The sequence below is a fragment of the Polyodon spathula genome, chromosome 25 (assembly GCF_017654505.1).
Source record: "Polyodon spathula isolate WHYD16114869_AA chromosome 25, ASM1765450v1, whole genome shotgun sequence".
Lineage (NCBI taxonomy): Eukaryota > Metazoa > Chordata > Actinopteri > Acipenseriformes > Polyodontidae > Polyodon > Polyodon spathula.
This window is the reverse complement of record NC_054558.1, coordinates 19,421,817-19,446,547: the sequence shown is the minus strand read 5'-3', so window position 1 is coordinate 19,446,547 and position 24,731 is coordinate 19,421,817. Positions and strand designations below refer to the sequence as shown.

At 41.1% G+C, this 24,731-nt stretch overlaps 1 protein-coding gene across 1 annotated transcript in view; it reads right to left on the bottom strand.

Annotated features, from left to right (window-relative positions):
- LOC121300254 (membrane-associated phosphatidylinositol transfer protein 2-like) overlaps window positions 1-19,470 on the bottom strand; it is a 35,443-nt gene extending 15,973 nt beyond the window's left edge. The window contains exons 1-2 of the mRNA XM_041228755.1: window positions 19,343-19,470; window positions 6,697-6,874 (exon numbers count right to left, since the gene is read on the bottom strand). Coding sequence (XP_041084689.1) covers window positions 6,697-6,774 — 78 coding nt within the window. The 5' untranslated portion in view covers window positions 6,775-6,874; window positions 19,343-19,470. The remainder of the gene's footprint in view (window positions 1-6,696; window positions 6,875-19,342) is intronic.
- Window positions 19,471-24,731: the final 5,261 nt, after the last annotated feature.

Genomic DNA, 24,731 nt, shown 5'->3' with positions numbered 1-24,731 from the left:
GTAGCATTCTATACAGACTGCTACAAACAAGGAATACATGACAAACATTTCATTCACAGGAGAGCCTTCAAAGGAGCACGGGTAATACAGTAAGCAGGGCTGGAAACATTGTTTTTAACATTACAGGCAAAAACCCACTTCCCTTACAGCGGTGGCAAAATCATTTGAGCAAATCATACCTGATATGTATTATCAGCAATAAATGTTTATTCAGTTTTTTTTTTTTAATTGAGTCAGACACTTGACCTCCATGTGTTTCCAAATCCGCATTAGCCAAAGCAGGGAAAGACGTACCCCACTAGAATTTCAATTAGAAGGCTTGCTCAGTTTGGTTTGGCTATCGTGTGAGAAAGAGAAAAAAAAAACACATCCCTGGAGATTCCATTGTCCCAATGCAGAAAATCTAATAAGGTCATGTGATGCGATGTCAAGTACAGGGCAGATGGGAAGTTTCAATATGCGTTCCAGCTGCACCGTCAATCCGTCCAAGGGTCTGGAAAGCGTGTGGACAGGCTTTACAAATCAAACCACAAATGGGAAAAAGATCAACCTCGTTCCGAAATCTGTGTAACGGGAGGGGCACGGTTTACACGTACAGGAAGGCGCTCTTTCTGGAAAGAAAAGACCTGAATTAACTCAACCGAAAACAGGGTTTTCCACAGTACAGTAAATATTATTCCAGTGCATGAACTCAGAGAGATGGGCCCAGGAGACTAAAAGCAATATCAACACCATCAAAGCCCCAGAAGAAAAATAACATCCTTAACATGATTAATGATAATACACATACCGGACTGAAGAGCTGATGCAGCATACGTGACTGGCATGAAGATCCACGTTAGAATACAAACCCCCAGCAGCGAGTAAAACTGCCAACCATCAAGCCTAGAGTCAGAGATGGCGAAGTCCACACCACAATGAATCGACAACATATAGGTGTAACTGATCCTACTGCAGAATGATCTTGAACTTGCATAAATACAGTGCTAGCAGCTGCAAGGCCCATTTCAAAAGAAAGGCATTATTGCACCAACATTAGCACCACTTAAGATGAGATGTCTTGCCAGGTGACATTAAAGGCCACCTAGGGATAAGCAGAGAAACCCTGGTGCTCACTCAGCTGGACGTTGCCAATTCCAATAATGGAAAGTGATTTGTGATGCTGGGAGGTTTTGACGGCATCACAAATCACATCCTTCAATTAGATATGAATGTGTGCGCTGTGGCTAGGCTTGGGACCGCACACCCTGGAGACAATCCTGACAACGGCAAGGTGAAGTGCGCTGACTGAAAGGCGATACAGCAGCCCCGTACTGCTGACACCTCGCTATTCTCCAGGCATCGTCTGCCCTGCAGCAGAAGCTCATTTAAAAGTGTTGCCAGTCTTGTAGGGATAAGCTGTCAGATAATACCTACAAGAAACCTGGGCTTCTAATAGCTTCGAGTTTAAACGTTATTCAAGAGTTACACCTTTACCTGCTGTCAACAATGTGCAAGCCAACTGTAGGGGTTAGCCTTTGTGTTTTATACTAGTGCACATGGTAAAGTGGTGTATTTCATACTAAATACTATATATGCCGATTTATTTACACATAGAATACTGTAGGTGTCCATTTCATTTTGTTGTATATAGTAAAGTGAATCAATAAAATCACCCCATCAGAAATAAAGAGCGGTGGTAATAAGATCCACCACTGTTTAGATCTTTAAAAACAGACCACAGTCTAATATATTTATAATCTATATAAATAAAGTAACACCACACTATTTTGCTCATCGTGCAGTGTGTTTTCCCGATTGGTTACAAACCTTCCAAATAAGTTTAAAAACAGGTTTGTCCTTTCAGGAGTCTGCACGGAAACTAAAATGCCTTGAAGAAACAGCATTGTGGCGACTCGACTCAGCCCTGTGCTCTGTGAACTGTCTCCTGCCTTCACTGGACTCGACACCTTATTCATTACCAGCAATCTGCTCTCAGCGCCCGCAGCCCCAGAGCCAGAGATACACCAGGCTGGGTTGTGCAGGGTGCCATTCACTTAACGTGCAGCACGTGCCTGAAAAATGACTATCATCAAAGTGAAAAATGACATTCGCTGCAGCTGCCCAGGCTGTAAATTATATAATGATTTCTGCATTGATTCCCCCCACCCCCCCCACAAAAGCCCTGAGTTGCAAAATGATCTAATATGTTTCCAGAAAAGCACATTAGCATGATTTGATGGCAATAAATACCGTACAGCAATAAATCCAATAGTGGATTCAATTAGTGTTTAGGCAGCGTAATCATTTGCAAGTGCACATACTGACGTGATTCACTGCGTTAGGCAAACACCATTCTGCTTTGAAATCTGTTTTCTTGTTAGTTGAAGTAAGTAATTTTATACCGCACTGCTGTTGTCATGCCCACAAAACGTTATTTCATTCATAAAAAGACTTTGTGCGTCGGGCACACTATGAAATCACTGCCACGGTGGCAGAAAAAATATTGTTTTTACGAGCCGTCGCCGGGGCAGAAGCCATTAGTACGTTTTCAGGTCCGATTCAAATCTGAGCAGGCAAATGCAGCAGCTTTATTAAAACCTTACATCTTTACATCAGAACCTGGGGACAGGCTGGGATTAATCAACAGGAAGGTAGAGAGAACTGTAACGAGAAGCGAGTGTTGCTATTCTCGTGCAGGACCAATAAAAACGGATGCATTGAATGGTAGCTGGGAGCCATGGTTTCGAGTTTTGTGTTGCCATAGTGGATAAGAATTCAAAAGTGGGTGCCCCTGCTGTAATGCCATTAAAGCAGTTTTTTAAGACAGTATACAATGACTGACCACGGCAACTAGCGACAGCAATCCAGTTCACCTACTCAGTTTTTCTTTGTGCAAAAACTCTTAATGCTTAAAAAAGGCAATTCAACAGTAATCGTACTGTACTGTACATTGAAGCCCAGGTCTCCTGAGGTTTACAGAAACAGTAATACACAGAGGCGGCTTCCTGGTACAGACTGGCATCTTTGAATAGCAGCATTGGTTGCCATGACGATCCCACTGCATTAGCAATCCAATGGGTTTAGCTCAGGCTATCTTTGGCCAGGCCTCTCTCTCTCTCTCTCTCTCTCTGTACTGCAACCCAATCATTGCTGTTACTATCCCGCTGAATGATGTCACTTGTAACCATGATGCCCAGAGCCCAGGACTTCTAGTGCACTCTTCAGCTGTAATGTAACATTCTTCATGCATGACACTGCAGCACTATAAATACATCTGAATACAGTGTCGACGAAGATTCACCTAGTCAAGGTTGCCAGGGGGCACCACTCTTTCAAACAAGCAATACGGACCGAGCAGCTTCTTTGTATTTGTATGCGGTTTCTTTCTTCAAAAGCAAAGAACTGCTGCATTTGGAGTTCTATTCATTTATCGTTTTTTCTAAATCAAAACAGGTCAAAATCTATTTATATCCTTGAAAGACATATGAAGTAGTATGCAACAGGGCCCTCCGTCACTGAGATAGATGGTAGAGCTAGCTGGGAGCATCAAGCACATTTAAAGGTGGTATTGCAAGTTATCTGGATGAGAGGAAAATAAAACACAATTGAGATAACACTAACCCATTTCAACAGGCTTAAAAGCAATTCTGTTCACTAGTATTTATTCCTAGTACCAAACGTAATGCAGTACTCGGGTACTTATTCATTGCAAGCAGCTCTCGTTAATGATCCACAGACAGATAAAAGAATCCTTAGGAAGTAAACATTTATTAAAAGAAGACGCGCTGGCAATGCTTGTGAGCACACTAACAATCATTTTTCAGTCTGCGTTGCCTAATCTGATTTTTATTTAAGAATGGTATAAATTACACAATACATCAAGTATTAACTACTAAAAGTGAAACCATGGGTGGCAAAGTGTAACTGCTGTTAAACTAGAAAGGAATTTACGAGATTTAAAAAAAAAAAAAAAGGATTAATTTATTACGAAGAGCCACACCCACAGACCTGACAAGCGCGGCTCTCCTGCTAACTGATAAAGATGCAGAGAAGTCTTGCAAGACCTCCGGTTCAAAGTGCAGGCCACCCCTTGGAACTCCAGGCTGCTAGAGTCCTTTGAAGTTGGTCTCCTCTAATTGGAAAGGTGATATAATGTACTGGAGCTGCTCGGTTACTCAACACACGAGTAATAGCGCTGTCCCCATCTGTCACACCACCATAAATTTGCCTCGCAGAGTCTAATTTCAAGAGCCAGGTTTAGCATAGTAGCCATCACGTGTATCAGGGATCAATACAAACCAGATCCCCTCCAGCTCCTATATTATTGCTGAACTGTGTTTCATACCGATTCATTATCTAATGGACTCTGCTGACAATCAATTAAATAATTAAAAACCTGCTGGTCTTGCAACAGAATGGACAGGAAGAGCAGAGACTGCGTACAGATCCTTTCGTAGAAGAGACAGGAACTAGTGTGCTGAATTCTAACTAAACCCAGAGCAGAAAAGCAGAAATGGACTCTTTGATCCCTCTCAGCATATTAAGGTAATACATGAAATGCTTTGATTGCGTACATTGTAATTGACCTTTTTACAAGTTTGGCTTAAAATATGTCATTTTCTTTGCTATTTTGAGCTGAAGGAATGACATCACAATGGCACAAGCTCTGACTCTAACAAGGGGGAGGAGCCTGCGTCTCTCTTTCAACACTCAGACAGTTTTAATCTCTTGAAAACTATTCAGCAGACCAGAGTCCAGCCATCTTAAAAATGAAGAAGCTGCAATTCACTTAAACCCTTTGAGTGATTCTAAGAACCCGCCTCAAGGATGTCATCACAGTGATTTACCAGAAAGCACGGTCAAAGATTTGAATGCAAAAGACCTTTTTCTGGGAAGCCCAGGTGCTAAAGGAGAAGATAAAAATGCTAATCCATGCAAAGACACTGAAAGCAAATTCTCAAATCAGTTCAACGAGACACAGCTTGTTTCACGGGCCCTGATTAGCACTAACCCTATCTTACCTACAGGAAGGTAACTTTGGGTTGTCCATTAAGATTTTACTCATGGATTTCACTTATGGTTTCTTAAAATTCCCTTCAGCTACAGGAGGGAATTTTACCATTTCCATGAATCACATTACCCTGAAGGAACCAGAGCTACGTAGCATAATGCAGCATTACCAGCAATGGCAGCACGTTGGTATTGATGAGACACCATGATACCAGTGTAATGCAGTGGTGTGTGGTTCCTGCTACTGCGATACCCATTATATACCATGTATGTAAATAATATGAAAGTGGCTCTCACTACAGTAGCCATGATTCAGACCATTTGGTAAGGGTTCAAAAAAATGTATCAAACATTTATAAAAAGCCTAAACGGTTAACTTTATCCTAGTATTAACAAAAGACGACAGCATTCTAGAGAGATTTAAACAGCATAATCCGGGAGATTATTTGATAACTGTAGTTGTGTACAATGCTTAGAAATAAGCACCATGGCTGGAGAATATTGTCAAAGCTAATCTTTTTTTTTTTTTTTTTAAAGTCATTTTGGCAGCATCTAAACACATTTTATTCCAAACAGCTTTTTTCTATTTTGTGTTACATTAAAACTGGAATACCGTCAAACTGCACTATTAAATACTTAGGGAAGGAAGCAGAATGTTTGATACTGTATTACAGTAAACACACTGAAACCGTTCTTATAGACTACAAATAGACCTCCACATTAATGTTCAGCTTTATACAAGGCATTGTCTGTATTCTGATGTGCTGTAAAAGCATGGTCTGTACCTAACATTATTTCTCAACCAGTGCATGGCCTTGTAGCTTACTCTATTGATCTGAGCATATTACTGGACGGTTTCTGATCCTGTTTAATTTGCACTGGGAAATATCAATTAATTTCCACGCACAATGACTGCTGCTGTCTGTACTCGGTGACCACCAAGTTTGACGTTCCCACGCTTCCATCATCGCTAGTAGTGCCTTACACTGACACTGCAAAGCCAAGGTCTAACAGGTCAAGCACCACAACCCTTATGAGACGAGAATGATCGAGAGTGCTACAGCTGATTCGTGCAGCTGAATACAATGCAATCCAACGCAGGCAGCTCCTCTGTAAAACAGCTGCATGATGGAGATTTATCCTGTTAAAAGCATTGGTTTCAGTGGCTCCTGTTCCCAAGCAGTGTGGCAGCAATCCCATCACTTACACAAGGCACCGATTACCACATGTGGAAGCACTTAATTCCAACATCTTATAACGCCTACGTGGTTTTCTATTGAAATCAAGTACCTCCTTTAACCTGACAACATATTACTGTCCTGCTGCACATGTGGATGGGGGGGAGGGCACAGGAAAGGGAGTGGCCACTTTATTAGGAACCACACTGTTCTGGTCTACACAACTTTCTCATTATTTTCTCCCAGGGGTTATAACAGGAAAAAGCAAGAGGCTGTTCAGCTGTTAATCCAAGTCATCAATATTGTAACGGTGTGACTACGAGTTCAATTTGTGTCTAGTCGGGGGGGGGGGGGGGGGGTGGGGTGGGGTGGGTTATTCAGTGAGTCGTAATCTTGGCTTGAACATAAACCATCAAGCATGGACCATAGAGTGGGACTGTAACATAGACATCAAATTGAAAAGACAAGCAGAATAGTGAAAACAGAGTAGGGTTGATCATGCGTTGCCTTCAGAAGCCCTGCTTACCTGTATCATGTAGAGCTGCGCGATCCGATACTCCTCCACGCTCATGGGCAGAGGGATGCGATATTCCTTTATCAGCATTTTGGCAGGGAAAGATTTTCTTTGCAGTTAAAAAACGAATAATCCAATTGGTGCTAGCGATGCTGTCTTAAAGAGCTGGCAAAGAACTCATTGAGAAAACCTGCAAAACACAAACAAACACACAAGAGACTGAATTAGTACAGTACTCAAAGAAATCAAGACTCGACCTTAAAAAACAGGTTGTACTGAAATGCACAGTTCTTCAAGGAAAGCGTTTTTCTGCTTCGCACCAAAAATTATCTAAAAATACATGGTTAAGAAAAGCAAATTATTTTTTTAAAATGTACTACCATTACTTTTTTTCAGTTTACAAAAAAAAAAAAAAAAAAACCCAAAAAACAACTAAAACCAATTAAATTAAACAAACCCAATTTAAAAAAAACTGTATCAGGTCCATTTAATATGTTTGAAGATCGGCTTCTTCACGGATCATTCATCTAAGAAAAGCATATTCCATTCACTGCACCTTTCATGCAAGAATCCCAGCAAGCCCAAAGAAACAGGATGCCACAATCCCCAGTTGTAAACTGCTGGAAGATGTACTACAATCATTTTTTTATGCTTTTATACAGCATTTTAGTTGCTAACCAGCAACAGCAATAATGTTATATAAAAAATAAAGGTGAAAGCATTTTCCAATTGATTAGCTAACTCACATGACAAGTATTCTTAGTGTAAGCTGGATAATCCCAGGACTTTATACAAGTGCTGCTGCGCACATTGCAGTCTGGAAGCAAGTCTGCCCAGCCTCACTGGCTAAAAGGTGATCCTAATGTCTGATCTGCTACACTGGAAAACATATCAAAAGGGCTGCCTGTTCAAAGTAACCATTATAGAATTAGGCTGTGCCTGTAACCTAGCCAGGAGATGGATTTTATTATTTACACTCGACAGATCAGAGTGTAAAATTATTGTCATTTTCTGAACTCGACTCAAAAGATCTACCTTGCCTTAATAACATGAGAATTCTCACTGGGGTTCTGTTCCAAATCTGAGCGCGGCTGAATATTCATCACGCATGTGGGGCAAGTGTGTTCTGTTACGTAATGAGCTAAAAAGATTTTCTTAATTCAATAAGATGAATTTCTGCAGCAATGCTGAAGGGCCACTTGGTATGGGTATGGCATGTCCCAGCATGGAAACAGCTAATCAATTACTTCATTACCGTTCTCACTTACTCCTAGAATCTATGCTTTGGAGAGAAGAAGCTCGGATTCATTGTGTGAATTTTCATCCATTTTTACCGCACCGTTTCACATGCCAGCGCTTGTTTCATTTTGGATCCCTGATCAAGAATTACGAATGCATTAAAGATGGTCCGCTGAGCTCCTCGTCTCGTTAATTCAGAAGTGACAGTCGCAGCACTGAGAAATTCAAATTAATCGCATTCCTCTTAATGAGCACCTTCAAAGTTTCCTAAGCCACCTGCTGCTTTTTTTTTTTTTAAGAAATCGTTTTATTAAAACATGAATTGTGTCATCATTCTTGTTTTGAAAAGCCTACCAATGTCCTGACATGAAAACAATACCCAATACAAATTGTATTATCCAAATGCATTTTCCAGAACACAATTTGACTCCATTAAGCGCTTGGCGAGTGCGTTGCTGTGCCCAATATTTTCTAAAGTGTTAATCTTGTTTTTTTTTGTGGTCTCTGCTCAAGCACACTTGCCTTTTCAGAAGCCCATTGCATACAATATGCATGATCTTTCTTGGGGTTAGCTAAAAGCTACAATGACATAAAAGCACAAGGAGGATTCGCTTAACTTAAATAGGACTGCAAGACGAGGGCTTTTCAGTTTTGTTGCAAACTCATGCAGAACTGCCATTCCCCCCTCCCTATACCCCCTGTTTCTCTGGGTAATGGCACTGCCCCCCCCACATGCTTTTTTAGTTCCATCTTTACGTCACAGTTAAAATTAGACAGTCTGAACTTAATAAAGAACACAAAGACTTTTACTAAGAGCTGCTTGTTTGATTAAGCAGAGATTCATTTCAAAGTCAGATTGGAGTATATTCAAATAGATTTAAGTAGCAGAAATTACCGTGTTTGTATTCGATCATATAACACAATTTATAAATGACAGTTTCGAAATTATATGATGCAAAGAAAACCAATGCATAAATGATGTCTTAAATAACCCACGTTATTCTGTACAGAATAGGGCTTCTCTTCTTTGTTTTGACAGGGTACCAGGTTTATTTTACTCTTGAAAGATTATTTTTTTATATACTGTACAACAGTACAAATTATAGTACTGTTATCCAGCTAATTCAATACTAAAGAATATTAAAATGTACATTTACCAACACCACCAAAACTGGTTTCTTATTGTGGGCATCTGCCATGCGTCTAGTCTTGTTCTTCTGTATTGCCAAGTAAATTATTAATAACATCAATGATACAACAACTTACATATCTCAAGAGATTAGCAAAATGCTAGAAAGCTAGATTAGGATTCACTTTGAGTGAGTACACTGGCTGTCACCTTCTCAAGTCCAGGAAAATAAGGTCATTCCTTTTCCATTAATGACTCAAAGTCTCTCTGACTAAAAGAAAAGTTGGGTGTTACAAAGTCCAAATGCGATATAGCTTTTCTGCCGCTAATAAATTATGTTTCAGTTCAGCAGCCAGCCCAGTAAACACACTGCTGCCCTAGAAGATTCTGGATACGGAGCTCTCCTGCCATTGCTCCGCGCAGACCGCTTTATTTTCTCCCCCTTTCTTTTCTGTAATCAAGTTTTTCAAATCGCAAGATGAGAAAAATGACATTTCGCCAGCTCCTGTTAGTTATCTTATATCTTAGTTGTTGCATTTTCAGTTGCGGTTCATCAGAAAATCAGTTTTCTGTACTGGATCCCTTGACTGTTTTATATCATTGACGGGTTAATGAAACCTGAAGTATTCCACTCACTATGAAGTGCCTGCAATTCCTCTAGTGCACTGCTGTCACAAGTCACTACGGAAACACAGAGGACACACTGAATCCCTTTAGACACGAACCCCTATCGACATAAACTGACTCTAATACACACAAAAGTACCCCGTCTTCCAGTTAATTTCCTGAAGAGCTACACATGTTTAAAGCTGTAAAGTAACTAAGTAGTATAAGCTTTATGTCTTTTCCCCTAGTAGTTTACCTTCGCTGATGCAAAACAGACCCGGGAGAATACACTGTTTACCCATTAAAAGCTCCTTTCTTTATTGATGTTGATATAAAAACGGCAACCAAGTTACACTTATTTTGTGGCACAGCCAAGAACCTTGAGAACCCCTTCCACATTGCTCACCCAGGAGCATTCCAGACCTTTAAACTATCCAGCATGACCCTCACCTCGCTGTACAAACTATACAAAACACGGCTATGGGCTCCCCTACTGTACACTCTGACTTCACCCCAGGTTGCGGTCCAGAGATTACTGCTTTTGTCGCTACGACTTTTAAAAAGAGGGCTGCACAAAACTGAAAATTCATGTGCTCCTGTTAAGGCCTATTCTCCATGTTGTTTAAGCACCATGATCTGTGATGATCTTGTCCTGCAGGTCATATCACACTTCTACAACAATGTTGCACGACGTTGATCCCTTTCACCTTATTGTGTTTCAAGAAGAGATTTGATGTTTATCCGAGTTTTGTCCTTCTTTAATCCTTGTACAAGATTGTCCATTGATTTCAGCATACCAGTATATACGGTGCTTAGTAAGTACACAATTCTAGCTGAAGCACCAGATTTGTCGTTTGATGAAAAGTCTATCCGGGATTAAAACGGATGGTCTTTCTCAAGTTCTGGTCCCACCCACTCCGTATTTACACAGCAACAAAGTGCTTTCAAAAATCCTGCAGTGATTTGAAGTCATGAGCACTGGAATAAAACTGTAAAAGCTAGGCATCACTCTGCCAATTAAACATCAACAGAAAAGCAGAAAATTGTGAGAAAACCGACTTTTAATGAAACAAGCTTGTATAACATACTACTGAACGGAGTGATCAAAAAAACAGAGTACAGTACGATCGGAAGCATGCTGAACAAGAGAAAAACACTTGTAAAAAGTATTTAGAAAGAAGCGCTTGGGTCTGGCACTCACGCACTGCACAGAGAGATCCTGGATTTCTGTGCTCTATTACATACAGCACCACCTCCTGTTGCTGCTGCTGACCGAGTAGAGTACCTCTGGGTTTATGCTGGCCTGCCTGTCCAGGGCGTGGTAAATAATGTACAGTTAAACACAGCGCTGCTGTAAGGACCAGCAGGGCACTTGCTCACTCAGCGCTTGCAGGAGATCCAGGGGCAGTGCAGAGGGAAGTGGTAGGCCGTGCACACTGTGTGCTAGCAAGCGGGCAACAAACAGAAAGAACCCTGTCAGTGTAGTAATAGGAAATCGCATTGCTGTTCAGCTACATTCTTGTCAAGGAACAACTGGGTTTTAATAAACCCTTCTGCAAGATACCGGCGGAACTATTGGAGCAAGATTTCAAGCATTAAAAAGATCAAACGGATATTCAATGAGGAGAATGCCAGCTGGTCAACCCCAAACACGCCTTTCCTGCCAGTGCCAAACACTGTTCGTCTGCACAGATCCATATACATCAAACCATCATTTACAAAGACCAAAAGCAACTTCACAAATACATCATTACACAAGTTTCTGTTAGTATTTCTAAATCGAGCATCGCCAGCACCTCATTAAACACCTCCAGCTTGTTTCCATTGACCCTTCTAAATGTTAGGCACTTTGCTCTATCAAACACTTTTCAAACAGCGCTTTAAGGGACATTAACAAAAAAGAAAATCTTTGTCGTTAAAAAGGTCAGCTGTCAAAAACCTGACCTTTTCGAGGCAAGCTAACAACTTTAGCATCTTGACAGCACGCTCTTCCTAAAAGCTACCCTGAATTGTGTATGTTTACCTTCACAAATAAAGCCCTATTTATTGTAGGCTTTATTAACAGCAGAGACGGCAATAAGACTCCTAGTGCATAGCAGTTTAGATTCCAGGTTTTACTGCGAGGTTAACAGAACACACTGGAACTAATCGAGCTGGTAATAAAACCTGCAATGGGTAATGCTGCTGTGCAACAGGAGTCTTATTGCCATCCCTGAGCAGTCTAGGACAGTGATCCAACTATCTCTTATTCTCCCTCCAAAAGGTCAGTACTCTAATCTTCATCAATCAGGAGATGCTGGTATTAGAAAGAAGACCTATGGGTTTGTGCTTTCTAGATTTAATTGCTTACTTTTTCAAAACTAAAAACATTCAGGGGATGGTGTGACAGCAGAGTTTCTCATGCTCTTGTTAAAATCACGGAGGGTAAAACATGACCATTCATAGCAGCCCTTCTTCAATGTGTGAAAACCCAGCGTCGTCCAGCGAATTAGAAAAGAAACACAAAACGGTTTCAACGCAAATCCACACTGCCATTGTGTTAAGTTATTAAATAGTTCTGCACTGAAACAGACACCTGTGCTTTCCTAATGGATTTAAAAAAGCACCCAATCTCAGCCATAATAATTGGGCTCCAGATTGCGAGGTATATTTTAATGATCTAAATACAACACAAGGGACTATGAAATCAACTATGAGGATAAACACAGAAGGGGTTCAGACAGCAGTAAAGCTTGGTGTTATTTAGACTCGCCACGGTTTAGATCATTAAAATACACCCCTGTAAAGTTGAAAGTTCTAAGACAAGTGCTTACATTGCGAGGTCACTTCAGAACATTGGGAAAAAAAAATAAAAAAAATAAAAAGTTTTACAACACCCAGAAGTCTGTTGTTTTTGTTTTTTTTTGACAGCTGTATTCCACAGCCCTAGCTTTGCGTCAAGTGATGGGTGACAGTGTGTTGGCAGCGGTCCAGGGCTTCGTCTCCATAGCCTGGCGCTGTAGTGATCTCAGGAGAGGCTCATCGGACCACGCCGCTGCTCCTTCTTCTCATAGTGTCTGCAGGCACAGCAAACAGCTTACTGCTGCACTGCCTGAGTAAGTGAGTGTACACTCAGAACGTCGCACAAAAAAGGGTTTGTTTATTTCCTCTTCCATTAACAGAACCAGTCCTATAAATATAGATTTGAAGAGTTTAGCAAGGGAGCTAGGATTGCACAATTGACTTTATCATTACATGCATACAGTATTATAAATCAATTTTATATATACGACTATATATAGACAAATAACTCAATTTAGTATAAGTGTACATGTTACAAAATCAACTTATGTGCGTCTGGCAGTCTTACAAAGACTGCTTGCAAATCTTGGAAATCAGTAAAAATCACGGTTTGACCTGAAAAAGGATTTAAATTTTTTTCAGCAGGGAATAATCCCATGCATGGAAAGCTGAAGGGCTATTGTGAGAGCAGAGCAACCTTTATCTTTCCCCAGCCTCGGCAGAAAAAGAGATTCCACACTCAGAGCACAGCAATATCTCCAAGTTAAACAAGTTGTTTCATGCCAGTTTCCCTGCTGATTCACAGCAACAGTATACATTTTTTAACAATTCATGGATTGTAAAACTTTACCGGGAAAGGCTTTTGTTTTATTCTGGGTTTTTTTCGCCCCCCAACTCACAACAAAATGCATCAGACCACAAGCTCTGACCAGCTTAAAACACAGGTCTGGCCATTACTGGACCAGGAACCCTACTTTGAATACAGAATGAGATGCATCATGCAGATTGATTTAGTGTGTCTGTGTTTGAGTAACAGAGGCAGAGTGTAAAAGGCTAGCCCAGCAAGCACCTTCGGATCTAAAGAGTTTGGCAGTGACCTGGCCAGTTACAAGCTTTGAGGACAGCGACAATGGAGAGGTGATTTGCATACCTGCGGTTTCACATCTTGCAGTAGAAATGCTGGACGTGGAATCTGAATGTGAGATTGCTGTCCAACAATGAGCTTGAGCTTATGGTCTTATATCACAGTACAAACAATTTATATCTCTATTACGAAACCATATCACCTGTAAAGGAAGTAGATCAACTCACCGATACACAGTGAATCGTTACACCCCTACAAACTACTCAATTCAAAATGAACCCATGTTTCATGTTTGTCCAAGCACCGTTTAGCAAACATTAATTGAACACAATATGCATTTTTAATTGTATGCGACACAGATTGTTGATAAACTGTCTGCGACTGGCCGTTAGCATATAATCATACAGAACAGTTTGGTAAGGAATGTGTCTTAAGGCCAGTGTAATGTTGTTCCAGAGCTGTTTAACCCATATGGTGTTCAATTAAACCAGCTGCTGATAAGACAGGAGTGTGTCCAGGGTTCGTCTTAAGCAGGCATTAAACTGCTGGACCCAAAGACATGTACTGTACACCTACACCACAGCCTGTCCAGGGTCTGCATGTATCACAGTTAAAAGGTCTTAATAACAGGGCTGCTAGGGGGTCACAAACCTGTCCCTCAAGGACGCGGCGTGTCACAGGTTTGTCCGGAATTCCAGCACAGCTTTTACAGATAATAACTTCAGACGACACGAACTCTCCTGACTTCCAATCTCATCCACTTGCTGCTTCTTGGGAAAGATGGAGAAGGGGATGCTACCAATTAAGAGAGAGCTCTTCAGAAGCCAGGTAGGCTACTGGAATCATTAACTGCTTGCTCCGGGGCATTTAAAGACAAAGACAAGGTTTTGTCTGGTATTAGATATCGCTGAAGAAGAGCGTGCAGTCAAGGTCTGCATTATCGAACTCATCTGCACTGCTTCAAACAATCAGGGGCTGGCATGCATCAATGGCAGGCATGCATTGGTGTCCGTGCTGATCAAACATCACAGTGACCCTGCGTAAAGGGTAGCCAGAGAGAAGGTAAGGAGGGTGCAGGGGCCTCTTTTCCAGAATGATGTACAGTGATATCTGAGATTTGCAAACTACAAAGCCCCAGATACCAGTTTTGCATTAGAATGCCTCTGGAAGGGGTGTTGGGCATTGCTTCAGTACAGGATTTACAAAATATGCAAATTTATATTAATATTAAATTACTGTTCATACTTTTATCATTTTAATTATTGAGGTTTTCATACGCTGCAAAATGAATGGTTTTGCAGCTGCCACTTCTAACCTAATACGTTGATTGCAGGTCGTAGAGTAAATGTTTCAGAGACTTTCCACTATATTTTTGATGACCCTTTTTTCCCTATCAAAGTGCTGAATTTATGTCTGCACAGCTGAGCCACTCTTCCTTCCTATTAGCAGGTCAAGCCTTTGTCCTGCCTTTCAGCCACCGCTGATCTCTGTGTTTGCATTCTAACTCCAGAGCTGGTGGGCCATCTCCTACAAGAGTAGCTGGCACAACAAACAGAGCATCACTAACACGTTTATTTGCATATTTATATAGTCCAGCGTGTGTCATTTGATTATTGAAATAAGCCAGTAGCTTTACAATAGGTTTTAACAAGAAGGAATAGGACTGTTGGAACTTGGAAGTCAGTGTTCTTGTCAATATGCAGTATCTCTCTAAGCGTGAAATAGCCCCCCTCCCTCCCCCACATCTGTGCCTCAATGTGTCAGAGCCATTTTAAAATGAAGTATTAACTGATGGTATCTGGCCCGTCTCATGCCCACCTTACAGTGCTTAAGGATGGAAAAATATTCAGTAATGTTTGTCAGGAGAAGTGTTTCCCAAAGGCCATGAAAGAGAAAACAAATATAACAACACAGCACTGCATGCCGAAATGTGATCCAACACTTCTGCTGTGCCCAGAGGAACTGCTACATGCAATCTTCATGAGAGAGAGAGGTAGAGGGATGATGTAACGGATATATTTGAGTGGGTTTCAGAAACCAGACTTCAATTAGCACAGAGTAATTCAGAATTCATAGTTACCCAATATTCTGTATTCAAAAGCTTACATCTTCTGGAAGTTTACCTAGTGTTAGATGAAGAATGAAAAACAAGGACAGCGAGGACAATACAAATAGGAAGGAGAGCAGTGAGTAGTGTACCGTGCAATGCCAGGTAATGATGGTACACAATGACTTGGAGTGGAGTTCACAAACGTGGGCATGGGGTACCAGTTAACCACGTCACATGACCAGGACAGGAACTAATGGTATTTATTGGTACTGGCTTGCTGCCCTGACCTTACAGTTTAATCACTGCATACACTGTAGATGTGTCTATGAAGTTTCTGCATTAGCTTCTCATTGCTGTTCTTGCATACAGTATACAGTATTTGCACAATAGCTGTTAGCAGTCCACAGTCTCTTAAGTCTAAAACAATTAGGCTCCTCTGCAGTGTGATACACTATATGGGGTTACACGTGGGGTGTTATCTGGATCGTCTTTCAGTAGCCTTCCCTCTGGGGGGCACAAGTATGGCCTGTACAGTCGAAGGTCATTCACTTTCACACGGGCCACTTAAAAATAGTTTGTCCGATCTAAAATAATTGTAATCCAAACCAAGTGGAAATAGATTTATCCTGTGATGAGGTACGTCGTATACTCATGGGAGCAGGGGGAAATTAACAACAGAAACAATAACACATTCTTCAGAATACTCAGGGTGATTACACAAATCCACCTGTCCTATACAATACAACACAAGGGCTCCAGCTCCCTGGTGCTGGTCTGATGTCAGTGATGGGGCTCTGCCAGCCCTGGGAAGCTGGTCCTGTGCACTCAGAGGCAGGATCCTTCTCTCTAAGGATCAGTCAGCCTCCCCCAGACAGGAAGACAAGCACGCCGCTCTGTTATCAACACTGCTGTCGGCATTAATATGAAGTAATGTCAGTCTCGGCTGGGCTCAAGCTATGGTACCAGCATGTACAGCATCCCAGCCTGAAACGCACACCAGACCTGCACCCAGTCCTGAGTTCAAAACTATCCCAAATTAAAGTAGATTATTTCAAATGATCAGGAGCCATGAGTTTGATGTTGCATACATTGTTCCTCCTAATAACTGCGTGAACAAGTCCCATCAGCAAACCTGCAGACTCAGGTGTGAATTCTACATTCTGTGAGGAGAAGTGCGATGAGTTCAGGGCAGATTTACAGTACCAGGAGCCTGATTGTTCAAACTGCTGGCTCCTGGTCATTTCAATGTTATTAGTTGAACAAGAGCAGTTCTAAAACCCAGGACTGGATGGAGGGCTAGTGTGAGCCTGCTGCAGCTAGTATGGCATTTTTGGAGCATGTAAAAGATGATCTGGTGGTGTTCGATAGCAGCGGTAGGGATTAAAAGGGTTAAGATCCTATGGGAAGCCACCATACCTTTAAGATCAGATTACAATCAAGGAGTCAGTGCATGCCTTTAGCTACTACAGGAGAGGAAGAGAACAGATCTCAAAACGCACGGTACAGTACAACACCGCCTGAGAACAGATCTCAATACGCACAGTACAGTACAACACCGCCTGAGAACAGATCTCAATACGCACAGTACAGTACAACACGCCTGAGAACAGTACAGTACAACACCGCCTGAGAACAGATCTCAATACGCACAGTACAGTACAACACCGCCTGAGAACAGATCTCAATACGCACAGTACAGTACAACACCGCCTGAGAACAGATCTCAAAACGCACAGTACAGTACAACACCGCCTGAGAACAGATCTCAAAACGCACAGTACAGTACAACACCGCCTGAGAACAGATCTCAAAACGCACGGCACAGTACAACACCGCCTGAGAACAGATCTCAATAGGCACAGTACAGTACAACCCAGCCTGAGAACAGATCTCAAAAGGCACAGTACAGTACAACCCAGCCTGAGAACAGATCTCAATACGCACAGTACAGTACAACACCGCCTGAGAACAGATCTCAATACGCACAGTACAGTACAACACCGCCTGAGAACAGATCTCAAAACGCACAGTACAGTACAACACCGCCTGAGAACAGATCTCAATAGGCACAGTACAGTACAACCCAGCCTGAGAACAGGCCTCCAGCTCCAGAATGTGACCTTTCAAATCATCATGTCACATTTTCCTTTCATTTCCAGATACTGACGCTAAAAACTCTTTGCATCTAGTAAAGCAGGCACTGTTTATACTGGGCAGCCAATCAGAGAAGCACATTTATTTGGAGCTTTAGAAGCACGTCAATGGGTTTCACCCCCAGAAGGAAAAGGGCAAGCGTTTGGCAGGGAAGAATAACAAACCCACTCATGACTTTCCATGCGCAGCACATCACACACGAGTGGAAAGACTGAGCAATAGCGCAGACGAACCCTGGAATCGCTGATCACATCTAATATACCAGGATCTGTACAGTACATTCGCAAGCAGGGTATCCACAATGTAAAGGTTCTAGTGTAATCATTTGCATACTGTTCCCTTCTGACTTACACAGGAACTAACTCAAATCTGAGCTTCAGCAGGTATGTAAATGCAAATTATTTTCATACGCACAGCTTTAATGCTATTTGAAGCTCCCGGCAGTCACAGGTGTAGGTGAATTATGCATGGTATAGAACCTGACAGCGTGACTGGCAAAGTCCCTTTCTGAAGCAATTTATATAACAAATAGCCAAAAGAAAAGGAAAAGTCTCAGGAATCCTACTATAGTAAAACCCAAGTGTGTTTTTATATCAGGCCAGCCTGGCTATATGTAAAGACTGAATATTTTTCACACTTTTCCCTCCATTGCACACACTTGTTCGAACTTGCCAACAAACTTGCCCATTCCAAACATGTAGCATTCAAATTTGTTTGTCCCCCTCTGTTTAAAAGTGCACAGACCTGACAGTAATAAAGCTAGTATGTGTTAAAAGCACAATGTTACAGTCAGGATGTGAGGGAATAAGTCTTCACTACAGTAATAGTTTCATGGATTTTAGTTTCCCTGGCTGCAGTTTGAATGATTCAACAGCATGGGAGAAGTTTGCCAGCTCTCATGCAACCAAGTAAAACTAAAAAGACATATACTATCCTTATACCAGATACAAAAAAAAAACAGCAGCTGCAATAAAGAAAACTCATGTTCATTTCTGGCATGTTTTGCAGTGTTAGCAATAATTACGGTTGGTACTTTTAAGCTGCTAATAGTGTATTCACAATTAAAATGGAACCCTAAAAACACAATTTAGTTAAAGCAAAAATGTGGAACAGGCTTTTAAAAACTGCAAAGGTTACCTTTTTCTTTTTACGGTTGCCTTTGTTTCATATCAATAGGTTTTATATATAAATACATTTTCGCCTTTACAAGTTTTAGTATGGTCAATAATTCTAATATCAGTATGAAAATGCTGCAATGAAACTTTGCAAAACTGTAATTAAAACAACACGTTTCCATATCATTCTATCCCCCCCATCCCTTCCCATTGTAGCTGCTTCCCAGGCATTTCACCTCCTCATGCAGCTGCCTATCAATCAATCTGCTCAGGTGTTTATTGCATAATCAATAGGACATGTTTAAGTAAACCATGACTGCCTTTCAATACAGAATGCAGTGCCTCGGTTTACAATGTTACCAATTTCCAATGAGACCTTAAAGAAACCCATCATCTACTGTATACCTGCTATTATCACCCGTCAAATTAAAGGCTCCACGCTGTTTGTTCACAATGCACTTAGCAGCGCAGAAGTGAAAGAGATTCAAACACCACTGTACCTCTCGAAAACCTCAAGAAAGCAGTTTGATCCACGTTTTCATGCATTCCATCTGGAACTAATGCCTGCTTTCCTGTCTTACGGCATGCATGTGAAAAGACAACAGCATACACAGCACACACGTATTAATACTGACTGGTAGCTGCCTCTTCTTTAAAAGCGTGCAGTAATGCAGGAGATGGGCGCATGTCACCAGCGAGACCACGTTTAAAGAAAAGAAAATTGATTCCCTTCTCCTCTGCTGGAGCCATTTAGTCAGGTTGCCATGGAGAACAGGCAGAGTGTTCAGCTGCTTCCCAGCCCTAGCCAGACGATAGACAGAGGAAGACTGAGGACTGGCTAATCAGAGGAACCACACATTTTCACTGCACTGAAATCCGATCCCTCTCCCTCTCCCTCCCGCCCCTTCCACCAGCAACACCCCAACCCCTCTCCTCTGCAATCTGCTGTCCCTGACGGCTTTGTGTGCTGAGCCTAACAGGAAAAAGACACAAACACAAAGCTCCTGGGTAAAACGGTGTGGTGTTTATATGTCATCCTCTAACCATTAGAATCAGCTGTACGATTTCTTAGTCTTGTACATTTTTGCAAGCATGAAAACGCTGTCTTTCTTTTTACACACTACAGACCAGACTAAACACAGCTACTAATACATCTGCATTCTGTCATGGAAATCCATTTCCGATACCCAGGGGAGTTATCCCCACTCCCCAATTCCTGGCATACAAAGTACGTTGGTTTGCAGACGTGTGTCAAAGCAATGGCACCAGAGGAGCATTTCTATTTGATAAACCTGGGCACCGGGATCTGTTTTGAAGATCGTAACTGAGGCAGATCTCTGCATTAACCCTTCTGGTGTTTCCATCTGGCAGCACTCACTGACCCCCTTCTTAACATCAATAAAAACAATTCAGCAAAAGAGACGAGGGGCACAACGCTTCAGATCTATGACCCACCGCTGTTTAGATCATTCAAATAGCTCCCCTTTACGTAAAGGTGTTAACACAACTCCATTGCTTTGGTGTTCCATCTCTGTGCTTTTAAAGGTCTTGCCTCATGCGGGTCTATCTATTTATTTATTTGTTGCTATTTACAGCGCCACTAAGAAGGAAGGGCATATTTCACAGAGCTACCGTGCCGACATCAGGTTAAAATTGTTTGAAAAGGAATGATGACACCTGCATACCGAACTTGGGTGGTTTCTTGTTTAAACTATATTTCAGTTTGTTTTTGCAATGGAATTTATTTTTGGGGACCAGCCAGAATATGCTGACTGGTCGATGAGTTTCACCGAGTTTGTATTAACAGGTATCAAAAACTAAATGTCACACACCATTTACAGCACGTTCTGGATTGTACCCCAACTACACCTGGATTATCTGTGATAATAAACAGCAAATGCATCACGCTGGCCAGAGGGCTGCTGTCTGCCTGTCTCCACACGAACAGGTTATCTATCTCAGGAATGTCATGAAGAGCATAAACATAAAACGAAAGTACTGATTGAAAGCTGTGTTCTTGAAATGTGTCAAACTTGACAGAGGTTAGAAACATAACTTTAGAAGCTTGCATCTCAAAGAAGACAGCTATTCCAGCCCAAATGGATGGGGGGGGGGGTTTGCTTACTTTACATCAAGGATTTTGGTTAGAAAGTTTTTAAACAAGCTATATAATTCTACCATTATTTATGCCATCAAAATGTGCCTTCTTGCAAACTCATGTTGGGCATGTGCTCCACAGATCTGCTGTCCCCTGCACACACCTACCCTGCTTTCCCACAATCAAAAGGAAGTCATGCAATATCACAATCACCACGACAATCATAACACTTCGACAGTGCATTTCATGCCATGTTGACCCACGGCCATTTTTGATGAGATTACAATTGAAAATTGCTGTACAGATCTAATGTGCTGTTGTCTGTTGCATAGTCCAGTCATCTCCACCCTTATCAAGCCATCACCAGGTCTCCCTAACAAATACAGAGTCCTGGTTTTCAGATTGATCTGGTAACTGAATTATGTTAAGTTCCCCGTCTGGCAAACCCTTATCAAGCCATCGCATATGCAGGAGACTTCTTCATCTAGGAAGGCAAACTCCTACACATGCTTCCTCGCAGCCCTCCCTGAACAATACCACACAATAATAGCTTATCTGTCAAAGAGATGTGAAACATTCCCCAGTCGTTTCTCATTCTTACACACATAGCCACACAATGCTGCGTATTGTCACTAGTTTAACTCCATCAGCCTCACCTTGTTACACATGGGGCCATACAAAAAACTCATATAAACGTTTCCCATAACCGCCTTAAATAAAAATTAGCCAAAATGCAAAACAACCAAGCAACAATACCTGACTCTGTTCTTATTTTCATCTTTCACCAGCATCAAAAGCATGGCGTTGGTTTATTCATACCCCCAACAATCTGAATCTCTCTCTGCCAATCAAAATCTTGCGTCGATGAACCAACAAAGGTAATGTGACAGCAGAGTGACAGCAGCCAAGCTGAACGGCTGATCTGCTTGAAATCAGACACCAAGTGAAAGCAGAACATACAGTAGCTGACTTTGTTATTGAAATACATGACTGTAAAAAAAGACCAAACAGCTTGTCACTTCGAGGGCACATCAAGCTAACCTGGGGACTACCCTCTACCTGGCTAGTATAGAAATCTCCACCTTGTCTCTGATTTCATTATTTTAGTGCAGAATTGTGTCAAACAAACACCTTTCGATGGGTGAAAAATCTGGAATTAATTTGTGGTTGCAAATTAAAACCATAATTAAATATCCTTCAAATGCGTCAATGGCATTGACCTGTAATTGACCTATACGCTTGCCACCTCAGATGCCTGGAGAATGCATTCTGTCTTATCATGTAAAACCTATGGAGGTCTGTGCCTCATCTAATTCTAAATAAACATCACTACCATGTGAAGCTACTTTGTGTATTTGTAACACACATCATATTATTTAGTTGTTACTCATTTACTCACATGGCAATGCCAGCAGTCCCGTTTGGAATACAGCGATCTCCAGGTGGTGTTAAAAAAAATAACACAAAAAACTCTTCACTGCTTTTTTTTTTTTGTTTGTTTTGTTTTTTTGAGAGCGGACATTTAAGAGGGCTCGAGTCTCTCTCAAGCTGAAATTGAACAAAAGCCACCAGTTTTGTATTCAGGATGAAATGTGTTTTTTGTGGCTATTTTTACTCAAGTCTTCAGTAAAGACGGGTGGAGAAGGTGTGTTGCAAGGCTCAGTTCTACGAAATGTTTTTAAAGAAAAAAAACAAGACAGCCTTCAGAGAAGATGCTGAGGGTGGCTTGCTGTGCTAGGTTTTAAAAGTACCGGTACTTACACAACAGAAGAGAAACCCAAACAAGGAAACAATTTTCTCTATTAAACATACAGCTACAGTGGCAATGCATATATATGTTTATTCTATAAAGAGTCACTTATCCTGTTTTTTTTAATCACTGCATTTTAAATGCAAATCCTGCCTTAAGAACTCACTAAAACAACCATATTAAAAAAAAAAACAGCCACACCTGGATACAAGATTGCATTTTCGTTTTATAAAAACATGACGTGTTTGCTTTAAGAGAAAGTGGTTTATTTATAGAGCCCTGGTTTTGATAGGCGTCTTCCACTGCACTTCTGTTAAATTACAATGATGAATAACCTGCCTTGGGTATTTACACTGGGGTAATCAACAGACATTTATTTCTCCCAGCGCACCCACGCTGAATTGAAAAATGACACTGCAGGAAAACGATTTACACACATAACAAAACTGAAACTCTTCAAAATACAGGCACATTAAAATGTCATTAATAACCACATACTTGCAGGATCAGGGGGGAAAAAAGCTTTTATTGAAAATAAATTGTTAATTTTACAATGTGGACCCTCTAGACCTGGCTGACTATAACACTGGCAGTCTGGCGCTCTGATTATTTCATACTTTTTTACTGGTTTATAATTTTAGGATGGTGGTGTTTAAAGTAACAGTAAAGATGATTTCTGACTCCTTGCTGAATCACCTTTTAACTCTAGACAGCGCACAGTCAGTCCAAACAGACTGCCTGGAAAAACTACATCAGTACCACATTTTAACACCAACAGTGCTAAGAGGCGGCTTTTTTTTGCTTTCAGAACTGTTTTTCATGTTTGTCACTGCTGCGCCAAGATGAGGAATGACAAGTAAAAATCGCTCTGAACGTTCCTGTGGGCCAGCGCCCTGTCAATGTGCATTCCGTCACCTCGCGGGTGGAACACGGCTCTTCCCACATAAGACAAAACTCCAGGCTGTAGTGTACCACATCTCAATGGTTACGTGCTTGTCAAAAATGGGCTAGCTCTAATGACAGCACATCTTTCAGGATGTCTCAAATATTTTGTGAAAGGTATTACTAGCTACTATCTATTGTTCCCAATGTAAGGCGTTATGGGTTAATTTATAGTTCAAGCACAGAATTTTTGTTCTTCTGATTTATGATGTTAACACAGGGTGTGTAAGGTGTCTCCTAGATACATTTGGTACAATTTAAGAAGAGATGCACACCCAAACTGTACGGGACGAAAGGTCTGTAATAAGAAAGCCTGTTGGTGTTTTTCAGTTGATTTTCAAATAAATAATATTTGTTATCCCATCGTATACACATTTAACCACATTTTTAAAATCTACAGATCAAATGCTGTATAAACCCTGCCTATATGTTAAAGCATTATTATTAACTAATATTGCACTTGGTAATAACACAACAAAATCCTGTATCAAGGTACTATTCATGACAAGTGAATTTAAAAATCTTACAAAATATCCCCCAAGCTCACAGACACAGAAGTCATGAAGAAAGGAAATGAATCCGGTAGTCTTGTGCTAGAGAATTCCTGGAATGAACCTAGCCTATAAATTCAAGTAAATGGAGAGAACTGGTTTTCAGCTGCAGAGCTGGTAATTCTGCATGTTTTCAGCTGGTTATACTGGTTCAAGAAAAAATAAAATTGACCATGATGCAGAAATAACGATTTATTAAGGTTTAGCTTAATTATGCAATGGTTTGGTTGTTACTGTTTCAATTGCAATCACAGTGTGGCATAGTGCCTGTTTCCTGGTTGTACAGCTTCAATATTATTAATGGTGTACACATATTATGTCTCCGTCTTTCGCTCTGCAATATTATAGTTAATTCACACCTTGAAACTTGAGCTTGGTTTTGAAATGGAGCAGAAAGCAACTGTAGAAAATCTCTAATTTGCCAAAAAAAAATTCCTAGCTAAAAACACATTGAGGTATTGAAGTTCACACAGTAGATTTTGCATATGGTTTAGAATCATTGGCGTCATATCTAACTTGGGCTGATTACAGCAAACATAGTTTTCTAC